The following is a 14,616-nucleotide window of genomic DNA, read 5'->3' as shown; positions in this document are numbered from 1 at the left end:
TTTCAAGTCACTTCAGGCTTTCAATAAGTTGGGTGATAGTCTCGCAGTGAAATTCGTTTTCCACATAAAGATGTTAACAAAACATCATTGTCCTCTTTGGAATACAAACCTGTAGCTTCTTGGTTGAGACCAAATAGACTAATCTTGCCAATTTTCTACTGCCTTGCTGGTCATTGGGAAAATTTTTCATTTTATTATTATTCCTGATCTTCATGGAGTTATGAGACTCATTGTGGGAAGTCTACCTTAGACGACACAAAGTCTGTCGCACCACTTTTTAAATTCATCTACTGTTTGCACTTTCACCATGCTCTCAGACAATACATTCCATGCTCCTACCACTCTCTGTGCAAAAAACTTACCCTCTTACCACTTCCTTTTGGAACTTATAGGGATGGCATACTGCCATATGAAAAATCTCTCCTGTTTAAATCCATCCTTTCAACATCTTAAATGTCTCAAAGCAGTAAGGAATGAAATGGATATTGTTGCTCTCTAAATGGATTTGAATATACTAGTTGAGTGGGCTGTCAATTTGCTGTTAAGTTTAAATTTTAATATGTTATTGAAATTTAGAAGGCAAAGATGGAATGCACTATGTACATTTGGTAGGGATTATGTTGTTTTAAGTGGAGGTGATAAGAAACTTGAGGTTCATAGTAGACAAGGACCAAACATTTAGAATTATAAGGAACAACACAGATTATTGCAATGATGAGGAGGACACTAATATATAGAATTAGCCTTCATTCGGTCACTTATGACTACTATGTTGAGGTTTGTTACAAGGTTTTGGAGGAGATGAAGAAAAGATATTGGAAATAGTCCAGAGAAGAGGAGCAGGTCTCAGGAATGTTGAGTGTAAAGACATATAAGGAATGACATTGGAAGAGGGGATGATAATGGTTTAATGAATCATTAATGCTACCAGATTAATGAGGTTATATAATAATGTGAATTTTATCAAGGGGGGGGGAAAGTTTTTTTTTTTTTTTTAAACTTGGAAGTGTATCTGAGGCATGTAATCAGCATGTTGAATACATAAAATTCAGCCCTGCACTCCAACTAAACTATCCATGACCTCCTAACTTATTTTCTGAAGGAAAGGTTTTAAATATCTTCCTGAACATTGTAAAAATTCAAGTTATATTTTGCATTTTATTTTTTATTTATGTTTATAAATTTTTTTATACTACATGAATCTACCATAGATTGAGAAAACTAATGTCGAGTATAGCAGAAATGGTTCTGAACTTTCACCTGTTTTTATTGAGTTTGAAGAATTATAAAATGGCAAACATTATGAGGAGATTAAAACTGTTAATATATAAGTTTATTAATATTTAAGAATGGCTTTAAAGTTTTTTTTTCTATAATTGTCTTTTTATTTTCAGGCAAACATTGGTAGCATATGAAGAGAAAGAAAGCATTCCACAAAGGCCTTCTTGATGATGCCTGCGTTATGTCTTTCCAAAGTGCCTTATATTGCTTTATATTTAGAGATATTAGAAGCCATATAGACTTCCATTTGTTTGTATTTCTTTTGTGTATTCAATCATTATTTTCAATTCATATAAAGCACAAAGATATTGTGCCATATATACTTCCTGATGGTACAAAAACAACGCTAGTTTGGTCGGTTGTTATTAATTCTTCTGCCGAATCACCTAATCCTGATGACATAGCCAGAGAACTTGGTTTAACAAATCATGGACAAATAGGAGAACTAAGAGATCATTATCTGTTTAGCTATCCTTTAATAAAAAATTATACTAGTGACTTTATTCAAAATGAAGTATACTCATCTAATTATGTTACTTGGAAAGTAGATATTTTTAATAGGATAGGAAATAAAATTAGAAGAAAATTAATTACCCACCCTTTTATTAAAGCCCATCATCAACAAACTTTTCTTAAAAGAAGTAAAAGAGAGATCAAATTTCAAGATCCTTCCTTTTCTAGTCAGTGGCATTTGGTACGTATCCATCTTTTATAATTTATTTTTTTTCTATTTCTATGAAAGTTATTTATTCAGGGATATTCTTGTGAAATGTTTCCAGGTTTATTGCACCAGCCATTTACATATAAATATTTTTAGCAGTGATTCAGTCAGTTACTGTATGTTGATTTAAACTGACCTACCATTCACATATTCACAGCAATGTCAAATTACATGTACAATCAAACCATACTGCAGTTACCAACACTGAAATTGTGAAATGACTATGTTAATCTCCCCCAATAGTCTGGAAATGGATTCATGTTGACAAACATTTCCACTGAAAATCACTCAAGGAATCAACACTGAGATTTGACAGATTTCTCCTGATATATCTTGTGTATTTTGGGGTAGTACTACAGGCAGGATTTAATGTTATATAGAAAACTAAAAATTTCTGCTGTGAATATTTCTCATTATGACAAACATTCTCAGACACAGAAAACATTGTTTACAGCTTGTAAACAATGTTTTCATTATGCGTATTACGTTGAAAGTTTATTTTTCACTTGGTTAGACTATAATAAATTTAGTTTAATCCTTTGTACAAGTGTGAGCAAACAAAGTTTGTGCCTTGAAAGTATCTTCAGGACTGGGGTAAGGTAGTACAACACCAGGCAACTCATTGCAAAGATGGAGCAAGCTAACATCACTATTATCTCAGTATCTCCCAAAATGCAAATCACATCTCCTTGCAGATATGTATAATGTTATGCATTAAGGGGAGGGCCACTACCCAGACTAGTTTCGACCTTTATTGAGGTCTCTTCAGTGGGAGCCAGGCCCAGATGTGGAGATACCAGGCAGAAGCAATAGCAAGGTCATCTCTACGTATAGGAGTTGCCAAATGGTGTGCCACCTTTTTATTAAATTACACTGGATTTAGAGAAAGATGTTGAAAGTTTTTTGCTCACACTTGGATAAAGGATTAAACTAAATTTATTATAGGTTGACCATGTTTAACTGTTGTGCTATTACTGAAAAGGTGCCAGTTTAGTTGAAATATATTCATTAAATATATGGTGTGCACTTCTTGAACCAATTAATTAGATCATACGTGTTTGACAGTCATCTCAGTGAGAAACATGTCTTAATTTTTTTCTTTTCCTTTCCTTCAGTTACATGGTGATCAGAATTCATTATAAAAATTATGGAAACAAGTGCCATGTTAGAGTAAAACTTCAGTTTAATATAAACCAAAATAATCACAATGTTTCGACCTTCACATGAAGGTCATCATCTGGAGCATACACATATATGCAAAGAAACAAGCTGCACTACGTGGTATGTAGATTGTAGTGCAGCTTGTTACATTGTTAACAATGTTAACAATTACATTGATTTGGTCAATGGTTAAAACTTCTCGCCTCTGGCAAAAAAAATGCATCAAGCTGACAAAGAAATTTACTTCTGCCAAAGCACTTTATATCTATGCACATACAGAGAAAGCAATACTTAGGGAATAAATTCAAACAGCCTGCAGAAACCCAAATTTGACCCAAAATCAAGTTTTAAATTTACCATCTGAAATCTCTAGTTATATGAATCCAGATATTTTGAATGTGCTTGAATGAATCACTGATAACTTAGCTAAACATATTTTGAAAAGTAATAAAGAAAAACTTAAGGCTAAATTTCATATTTTTAAACAGTAAAATTTGAATGCCAATCATACAAATCTAACCAATCAGGATATCTCTTCCCTGTCAAATAACTCTAGCAGTGAACAATAAACAAGCAAGACGTGGAGCAACCAACAACATATCTAGGCACACCCTAAATAACGGTGAACTTTCATTGCTTAATAAAGGCTTAAATTTCGCAGTAGCACTTAGAACTGTTAATAAACTGGATGTTATATACCACATTGAGGCATTAAGTCTCTTTCAAATAATATAGCTGATAAAATTTGTTTAGAAACCAGCTATGTTTTGAATAGAAGAAAAATATTAGCAATCTTATAAAAACAGAACTAGCAGCAGTCAAGCCATTAAAAGCTAATTAGGATATAATTGTAACAAAATCAGACAAAGGTAATGCTACAGTTGTCCTTAAACAGATCAACTTACATTTATCAGATGAATCAACTAGTCTCCGAAAACAGCATTTATCAACTTGTGAACTATAATCCGACTAACAGGATTAAGAAAAAAACTGAAATTACTTAAGTCTGTCACTTCTTGGCCATCGGACATTGTTAAAAAAACTATTACCCCGTTATGCCTATTCTCGCAGAATATGTGGTGTTCCCAAAACACACAAACATAATGTTCTGCTTCAGCCGATAGTTGAAAGTATAGACAGCCCAAATTATCACCTAGCTAAGAAATTAGTGTCAACACTCAAGGAGTTGGTAGGTCATCCCCCCCCCTGCTATATAAAGAACACACACAACACTTCGTAAACAAAATTAAAAACATAACACACAACAAAGATGATTTATTAGTCAGTTTTGATGTTTCTGCCCTTTCACAAATGTCCCAATCAGTGACACAATTCTTCTCCTGCAGAACTACTTTCCACCCAACATTATGAACTCTCTTTGCTCACGTACTACATTCTAGTTACTTCGTGTGGCAAAATAATTTTTACCTACAGAAAAAGAAGGTACAGTCATGGGCACACCACTATTCCCCTGGGTGAAAAAACTCTTTACCCTTGCATGAGACCAGCTAACACACTTTAGTCAAAAGAGACCAGATAAAGGTTCCTCACATTGCTGACGGATATCGAACCCAGGGCTTTCTGACCAAAAGTCTATACCAGGGGTAGCCAAGACGTCGACCGCAAGGCACCTGAATGTAGCAAATTATTCGTTTCTTAATGAATGTAGCAAATTAAATGAATAAATAGATTGAAAATGAATAGGTAAGTGATAATCAAAATTTTTAATCGATAAAAAATTTTTTTTTTTTATCAATTAATGGTGGTAGATGACATTGGTGTAGATTCTACACCAATGCCATCTACCGCTGACCACCACCACTAGTATTTTCACAGACAATCACAAACATCCAATGCAGGATTCGAACCTTGCAGCCTTTTGGCTGGAGAGAGCGGATACTCTAACCACTTGGCCAACCAGGCTGGCACTATACTAGGGAGATGATTACGAAGCAAGGTGGTTTCCCGTTGCTTTCCTTGCCGTACCATAAGTATTTATGACTGCAGCCATGTGTGTTCATGGGATCAGTTTGCTGGGAGAAAAAAAAACCCCACCTCTGTATGAGACCAGTTAGCTCACCTTTAGTCGAAAAGATCAGATAAAGGTTCCTCACATCATGGATGGGAATCGAACCCAGGTTTTTCCATCCAAAGGACTTCGTTTATACTGACTGAGCTGTGGACGTTCCAAACTTTTAGTCATTCAAAGAATCGACCCCTGAAGTTTGGCTGAATCCTCCTAGAGTAGCTTATACAAATTTATCTAAAGAAGAAAGTGGAACTTAGCACTTGACTAGTTATAAGTTCAGATGTTTAATTCCAACTTTTGAGTTATTGTTTACTTATATGGTTAATTTTCATTAATTACTGAACTCAAAAGTTAATCATTATAATTATAATAATTATTATCATCGAATGCATCAATTAAATTGCACTAATCAGAAGTGTAATTAATGAAATTATAAAAAAGTTGTGATATGAAAATTTTTCACAAATCATGATTAAGTAATGAAGGATGATTTTAGACATGAACAGTACTGGAATTCAACTGTATTAGGACTTAAAACATTTTTGCCATAAAGGTAATCATTTATTACTGCTTATTAGAGGAAGATAAGACAACCTTCCAGGAAAGTATCTATTATTATATTGATATCTTTATGGAGTCACTAATCATGGGAGACTCATTATTCACACAATACCTATATCTCTCCTTGATACCTAGCAACCCATTCCACCAATTCACCACCACTCTCCAAGCAAAAAATTTAGTCTTGACACTTTTGCTAACCACATTCTTATACAATTTCCAGGGATGATCCCTTGTTCTTTTCCTTTCTGTCATGTACTGAAAAAAAAGAGTCTTCATTGTCAATCCTATAAAAATGCCTATGCATTTTGGCCATGCTGTAATGAATTCCTATGTAGAAATAATTGAATATTTGAGGCATTGAGTGCAAAAGTGGACTAATCTCAGCACTTCTCAAATGTGGACTAACATGCTTTAGTCGACTATTGCACTGAGAAAATAGTTCACAGAAGAAATGATTTGGTGTTGCTGTCTAGTTTTGACTTAGGAAAGTTGAATTATTGCACTTTATTAACATTGCATTTTGGCATAGTTTAATGTGATTAACTCAAAATGCGAAAAAAGTGGATTAGTCCACTCTTGCACTCAATGCCTCATTTCTGAATATTGATATCTTCTGAAAGACATGAAGTCCCAAACATCTTATTGAATCCATCTAATCAATATTATTAATTAAATTTTTTTAAGTGTTTCAAAACATTTTTTATTTAATAAATCAAATTTAACATTGGATCACTTAAGGGACTAAGCTAAATAATTGGGATTGAGTTCTCCAGCCTGCAAGGAATGCAGAGAGCTGACCATAGCTTCTAACCCATTTTACCAGCCCTCACTTTCTTGGATTAGTAGCCTGGATATCATACTGTGATATCATGCAGGGTGAGGTGAAAAATGGCATTAATGTTTGATCACCATGAGGCTCAGACAGAATTGTATATTTTAAGATGTTTCTATTATTATCCCAAAAATTTTAGAAAAGAAAAAAGAAATTAAGATTAAGAAGTACTCCTCACGCAATTGATTATTACCACTCATCTTATGTTGTCTCCATAATGCCTTCTTTCTCTGTATTACATGCTTAATATCTTCATCCATTTCACACCTACCTTATTTAACCTTCTAGAATATACTTAGACCATAGTTTTTGATAGATAATGTGCATTCCCAACATTTTCATCAACTCCTTTTGCTGTACAGATAATGCATGTGCCAACTAGTGGTAGAGTTAGAAAGTACAGATAGAGTACAGAGGAATTCTTTAAAAGCACATGCGTTGCTAGTAGCAGTGGTCAATTTTTTTAATTCAAAATTTTGCAATTTTCACATTATTGGGGAGCACTGTGACATTACTATGACTTTTTGTGTGACCCGAAAGATAACTTGTGTTGGCTGCATCTTTCTCTTGTAACTAGTTGCATCAACAATTGAAAGGTAGGTGTACATGTTTTGTATTTTATGAAGTTACATTATTCCGTACATCCTGTTTTAAAATATTTCATAAAGTAAATCATTATTTGTTTATATTTTGTTATTAGATCTGAATTACCCATGGAAGACAGAAGTGCTTCTCGAAGAAAATCCTACACAGTGCAGTTCAAGCTTGAAGTGGTAGAAGTAGCAAAGGAAAAAGGGAATCATGAAGCTGGTAAATTGTTCAGTATTGGAGAAAGTAGTGTTCGTGAATGGCGAAAGGCTGAAACAGTCCTGAAATGTTTACATACAAGGAAATGTGCTATGAGGTTTAGAAGGTGCTTATGGCCAACCATAAAAAAAAATGTTTGATTGGGTTGTTAGTGAAAGAGCTAAAGGTATGAGAATATCTACTGTCCGTGTGTTGCAGGAATCGAAAAGAATTGTGCAAAACGATAATATAAAGGATTTCAAGACCTACCCATCTTGGATTTTTGGATTTATGAAGAGAAACAATTTAAGTATGCACTCCTCCACTAGCGTTGGGCAAAATTTGCCGTGCGACTGGAAGCGAAAGTAGCTAAATTTTGTTTGTTTCTAAGAGAAAACTTGTGTGGGGGTTGATGCTTGTCACTTTGGGAATATGGATGAGGTTCCCGTAAGTTTTGACATGCCTAGTGACTTTACTGTGGTTCTCTGTGTAACTGATGGTTCCAAACTGTCACTGATGGTGATTTTCAAAAGAAAGACTGTTCCAAAAAGTTGTGATTTCAAAGATATTATTCTGCTTATGATAAAGGTTGGATAAATTCCGAAGTTATGAAATTTTGGTTGGAGAAGGTGTGGCGAAAGAGAAAAATGGTATTTTTCAACCCAAAATCTTTGTTACTGTTGGATTTGTGTAGGGCACACATGACAGCAGAAGTTAAACCAATTGTGAGTATTCCAAATTGGCCATCATTCCAGGTGGTTTAACAAAAAAAACTCCAACCCCTTGATCTTGCAGTAAATAAACCATTCAAAGACAATTTTCAGGCTAAGTGGGAAGACTGGATGATGAATGGCATCCATGAATATTATTATTATTATTATTATTGTTCCAGGAAACTCCAAGGAGTCGACAGACTCATCGAGGGAGGCCCTAACATCATGTCAAGAACAACTATTCAACATTCACACAGTATCTATCATACCTTGCCTTGAACTCATTCACGGTCGTAGCACCCACAACAGACTCTGAAAGCTTATTCCACTCATTCACCACTCTCCAAGTAAAAAACCTAGCTCTAACACCCTTGTCAACCACGTTCTTGCCCAGCTTCCATGCATGGCCCCTAGTCCTCCCACTACCAGTCATATTTTCAAAAATATCTTCTGGATCAATCTTATAAAAACCCTTCAGTAATTTGAATGTCTCAATCATATCACCCCTCCTTCGCCTATCGTCCAATTTCTGCAACCCACAAATCTTCAACCTATTCTCATAAGGTTCATTCCACAGACCTGCTATCATCTTGGTCACTCGTCTCTGGACCCTCTCCACTTCCTCCTCATCACAAAGAAACCCTGGTGCCCATAACTGGGCACAGAAGTCCAGATGGGGTCTCATCAAGGCTCGATACAGAGGAACAACTTGTTTGTCTCTGCATGTTAAAGTAGTTTTCAGAAGCGAAGTGATTTGGTGAGCTGTTTTAGTCACTTTTGCAATGTGTCCCCTAAACTTCAACTCCCTATCCACCAACACTCCCAAATCCCTGGCCTCATCAATCTCCTGGAGTACAGTTCCACCAATGCGATATACTGCTGCTATTCTTTTCACCCCAAAGTGCATAACCTTACACTTTGCCACATTAAATTGACATCCATTTTTCCTAGCCCAGTCCTCCAAACTATCCAAATCATCCTGTAAAATTTTGACATCCTGTGCACTCACAATTGCTCTACCCAACTTTGCATCATCAGCAAACAAGTGAACACTTCCTCTCGAATCCTTTCCAATATCATTGATGAACAAATTGAAAAGCAGTGGTCCGAGAACAGAGCCCTGCGGCACTCCACTAGTCACAAGACCTCTTTTAGACTCCACTCCTGAATAAACCACTCTCTGGTATCTCTCCTTCAACCACCCTCCTATCCATCTCACCAATCCTATATCTATCCCCATCTGCTCCAGTTTACTGATTAGGGTTCCATGTGGTATCCTATCAAAGGCTTTGGCAAGGTCCAGTAGTATCACTGTAAACCCATTACCCCTATCCAGTTCAGCCATCACTGTGTTATAAAACATGAGCAAGTTACTGAGGCATGATCTACCCTTCACAAAACCATGTTGTCCCCCATACAATATCCCATTTTCATATATCCAATCCTCTATTCTTTTCTTGACTAATTTCTCTAAGACCTTGACAATGATTCCTGATATGCTAATTGGTCGGTAATTTACAACAGCAGTCTTGGAACCACCTTTATGCAGTGGAACTATTTTCTCCTCTTTCCACCCGCTCGGGACTAACCCAGACCCGAGACTCAAATTAAACAAGATGGTCAAGGGTACTGACAATTCTTTAGCTGCTTCTCGTACAACACGAGCTGGTATACCATCCAATTCCACAGATGTATTGACATTGAGGTTATGCAATAGACTACTCACTTCCACTTCATTCACCACACTTCCCGTATAATCTACTGGTTTATTCGTTTCTGCAATGTCACCACCTGGATGATATATTCTTGCAAAGTGCTCACTCAGTAACAACTATCTCAACTGATTCAGTTACCTCCCTACCATCGGCATTCTTTAAAATCATTCTGCCATGTACATTTTTCCTTTTACTTGCTACATATCTAAAAAACTGTCGAGGATTCTCTTTAGCCTGCTTGGCCAATGTTCTTTCGTAATCCTTTTTTGCTTTTCTTACCACACTCGTCACCCTTCTGGCCTGCGCTTTATACCGTTCATGTGCCTGCCGGTCACCTTTCTCCTTAAATTCCCTCCATAGTTGTTTCTTTTTTTGCCGCTCAAGCTTAATGGTGTTATTCATCCATTTAACCCCTACTTGATTTATTATTCAGACTAGGTATACAGTCAGCCATTGCTTCATGCAAGCACTTCTTAACTACCTCCCATGCACTATCAACTTCTAGTCCTTGCAGTTGTACATGCCATGGCACTGAACCAATCAAACTCCTAAGCTTGTCATAATTTCCAGCCCGATAATTCCACATGTACCCTGTCTTAATTGAAAATTCTACACCTTTAGCCACCTCCCCAATATAACAAAACAGGGCAGATGAAAAGAACGTCATATAAAGATATAGTTATGTGGATTGTAGAAAGTTGGGCTGCTGTAAATGAAAACTGTGCTAGAAATGGTTTCATTAAAGTTCAAGGGAATGCAATGGTGTCCGGTGGCAATGATTATGCAGCTGAAGAAATACCAAACGAAATTTTTAACGCAATTGATTCTTTCAATATAGAGTCTGAAGAATTTTTTGGATTTGAATAGTGTAATGTTCAATAAATATTAAGTAATACTTCTACCTTAGTTTTGTTATTACATTTGATTTACCTCTGATACCTTTCAAATGTATACCTCGCATGTTCATTTTTAACGAATTTAGACTTTTTTTGTATAGATAACGTGCACGTTATCTATCAAAAAATACGGTACTTCTACCAGATAGTTCTTAAATAGCATCCAAGCAGCATTGATTTCCTTTCCACCCAACTCCTCATTTCATGGTGCAGCTGCAAACTGCACCATGAAATGAGTTGTCGTTCTGCACATACCCTTTTGTCACAGAAGTCCTGACATGGCTGGCAACCACCCGGATAATTACTTTGTGGTCACTCTCACCAACTGGAAGGAGATTTATCACTTCATTTATAATGACATTCTTTGATGAGATGATAAAATTCAAGACCCTCATTTCTCACATGCCCTCTGTTACATATTGTCTGAGGTAGTTATCCCTCAAAAACTCAAGAAATTCATTTTCTTTATTTCCAGTTGCTATCTTCTCATCCCAATCTATATTGCCATAATGATCACCCTTTTCCTATTTGCTTGGCTAATTTGCTTATACATATCATGGTCAGTATCCTCCACATTATCAAGCCTATAGTAACATCGTACTAAGTATTTCATTCTATTTGCCTCTGTCTCACACTATACTGCCACTAGTTATGCCCCTATAATGTGGACATAACTCATTTTCTAGCATCAATAGCACTCCATCTTCCCTTTTACCCTTTCTATCATCATAAAAAATATCATACCATCAATCTCTATTTCTGTCAGGATGTTATCCTCATCCAACCATGTCTCACTTATCCCAACAATTTTGAGTGAACAAACTCAATCAATGCAACCATTTTGTTTCCCCTTGTTTCTTATACTTCTAGTATTTGTATACAAACATAACATTATAGATCATTTCTGGATCTATAACAAGTTTCACTGACACCACTCATTAGATGCTACTTCTCCATACCTTCTTCGAGACATTTCTTTTTTCTCTTTACCCATCCCAGAACCTTCTTCAAATACAAATGTTCTCCTAGCCACATTCATAGCCACCCTCATCCATGTGTTGTCTGGCATTATGAGAATGCCAAGTGGTTGATGATCTTTATGATGTCTATCCATTATCTAATGGAAAGTCATCATCGTATATGAGAAGAACCAGGAATACCACAGCTAGCTTTCATGCAACTCTTCATCTGCCTTACTGCTTAAACTAGAACTTGAAATATCAGTAAGCAAGCTATTTAGGTAGTTATCCCTCAAAAACTCAATGAATTTCTTAAGTTTTTGAGGGATATGAAATCATCCAAAGCTGATTTCAAAAGGGCTGAAAGTAGGAAACTTGCTTCTTATCCAAACAGCAGTCATCCTTTCTAGTCTCTCATCAAAGTTTGTAGTCAATGCTATTCCCATCCCTCTTGCTTTTGTATTATTCTGTTACAATCCAGTCTCCTACTTTTCCTCAAATTCTTGCATAGTTGACCTTGACAAATACCTTTATCATTACAGATACCCAGTATTCATTGCTTACCACTTTCACTTTTTGCCAGAAAGAGATCAGAAAAGTCTTGTCTAATTTGGACACCAAAAAAAGTCTCTTGGCCATGATGCATTTTTCTGAGTGTTCTGAAGATTTGTGCTTCAGAATTGGCTCCTGTTCTGTTATGTTATTATGGACTCTTATTCTGCTGGTATCGGTCTCACGACCTGTAAATTAGCCCAAATTCAACCTATTCCTAAGAGGTGTGTGACAAATCCTTACCATAAAATTACTATCCATTTCACTTACTTCAGTTCTTTTTAAAGTAATAGAAAAATCAATCAACACTCAGCTTCTACATTACATCGCAGCATCTCAACTAATAAACCAATAAACAATTGCCAGTACAGATTCTGTGTTTTTCAATTAGGTGATCATTTTCTGACTGGACACATTATGTGTGATGGTGAATGGATCCTTATCCACTGATAAGGATCAGTGGATAAGGATCCATTCAATTTCCTACAACCATACATTATTGAGGTTTGGTTGTAGGAAAAAACTGCTTTGAATTTGGGAGGCACTTCTTATCCTGAGACCTTCAGTCAAACAGCCAACTTGACTTTGTTGTTTCTGCTTCGGTCATACTTCCCTTATATAGTGCCTGCATGCACATCAATTTGTTCTTTGTTTTCTGATGATTGCAAATTGACTTTTCCAAAATATTGGAAGTATTAAATGTTTTCTAATTAATATATAGTATACATTATTAATTTTCTTAAGTAATATCATTATGGATACATGTATATGCCTTCCCACCAGAATTGCTACTTAGTTCTGCACTTAGAAAAATATGAACTTGTTGAAAACTAATTTTATATAATTTCCAAATGTTTATGAAAAACAACTTCAGTTTTAGTTTGTTTCTTGGAAATAGGGTTGTGTTCAGAGTAATATAAGCCTAGATATGGTAATACTCATATTTTAAGCATGCACTTGCATGTTTTATTATTTGAAAAATTAAAGATATTAGAATTGCAATACTGTTTTAAAACAAATTTTAGTCTTTCTATCATAATTTTAGGTACAACAGTGCTCACATTCAGCTTTATTCAATCATTAGAGTGCATATAAGATGAAATGTGAGGTATCATCCAATTTTATCCCCTTTCATTTTTTTTCCCTTCCCATAGCATTAATTAAACCTCTTTACTATCTCCCCCCCCCCCCTAGCTAGATTAATTCAAGACCTTTTTTTTTTTTTTATCCTGGCCAGACCATTTGATGTGCATATTGTTGAGAAGCACTAATAATTATATTGTAAGGATGATATAGTTCATCTTCCATTAAAATATATTAAAATAGATAATAAAAATAAACATTATTTGCAGTTTAATACTGTGGACAGGAGGAAAGATATTAATATTACAGGAGTTTGGGAAAGAAACATTACAGGACATGGAGTTACTGTGTGTGTTATAGATGATGGTAAGTTATAATTTTATAGAATTTTTAATTTAATGAATATATTTAATGAATTTTAATTTAATTTGATGAATGTATTTCTTTTTACACTCTTTTACAATCCAGTTACAATTCAGTCTCCTGCAGTGCAGCATATTCAGTGAAATATTGTTTTCTCATAGACATTTAGTCTGTAGAAACAATTTTCCTTGAAGTCATCTCTTTTCCATTCTAGTTGGTGTTGTGTTGATGTTTAGACATTGTCTTCAGAAGCAGATACATTCAATTCTTGGAATTTATACAAAACTGGACTTAGAATTGGATAATCATGTGAGAGACTTGGATGTTGTTTTAGTCCGTCCTTAATACATATTGCTGATGCTAAAAAAGAAGTGTTATATGTATATGTGATGTTTCTCTAATTGAAGGTATGGATATTCTTTCTTTGCTCAATAAAGTTCATCTGACTAAAGGAGAATATTCTTGAGTCATGTAGACAAACAAGAATAAGATGTTATGTTTTTGTGGTCCTTAAGGAATTGTATTACTATCTTAAGATTTTATCTTGTTAACTTCTGTGTTGGCAATTGTACGAGGGTTGTTTGAAAAGTTTGGTAATTTTCCAACAGATGGCGACACAATTCATTCATACGAGTGTCAGCATGTATAATCTCTTTCTAGACCACTGGCAAAATTTTAGCCACGTGAATGCATAGTTCTCGTTTGACAAACATTTGAAACCGTGTTCGCATTTTTCATAAAAATGGAGAAAAACGATTTTTGTGCAGTGATAAAACACTTCTATATGAAGAAGTGGAGGCTTGCAGATCAAGCCAAATTAGATGTAGTTCATGAGGACTCTGCACCAGCATTAAAGACTATTTATTTTTGGAAAAATGAGTTTAAACATGGTCGTGAGTCCATCGAAGTTGAAGCGTGCTCTGGATGCCCAACTGAGGTCACTACGAAGGAAATGATTCAC

At 35.4% G+C, this 14,616-nt stretch overlaps 1 protein-coding gene across 3 annotated transcripts in view; it reads left to right on the top strand.

Annotated features, from left to right (window-relative positions):
* The window catches only part of LOC150093908 (proprotein convertase subtilisin/kexin type 7-like), a 261,148-nt gene that overhangs the window by 3,739 nt on the left and 242,793 nt on the right, over nucleotides 1-14,616 (top strand). For all 3 annotated transcript variants that reach the window (XR_016550296.1, XM_090412667.1, XM_090412668.1), the window contains exons 2-3: nucleotides 1,395-1,975; nucleotides 13,562-13,658. Coding sequence is in view for 2 of the 3 variants with exons in the window: in XM_090412667.1 (XP_090268793.1) it covers nucleotides 1,412-1,975; nucleotides 13,562-13,658 (661 nt within the window). In the remaining variant the exon portion in view is untranslated. The remainder of the gene's footprint in view (nucleotides 1-1,394; nucleotides 1,976-13,561; nucleotides 13,659-14,616) is intronic.

Source organism: Typopeltis vanoorti, chromosome 23 (assembly GCF_054136105.1).
Source record: "Typopeltis vanoorti isolate ZY-2024b chromosome 23, IOZ_Tvanoo_1.0, whole genome shotgun sequence".
Taxonomy (NCBI): domain Eukaryota; kingdom Metazoa; phylum Arthropoda; class Arachnida; order Uropygi; family Thelyphonidae; genus Typopeltis; species Typopeltis vanoorti.
The sequence above is the reverse complement of the archived record's forward strand: the minus strand, read 5'-3'. Positions and strand labels throughout refer to the sequence as shown.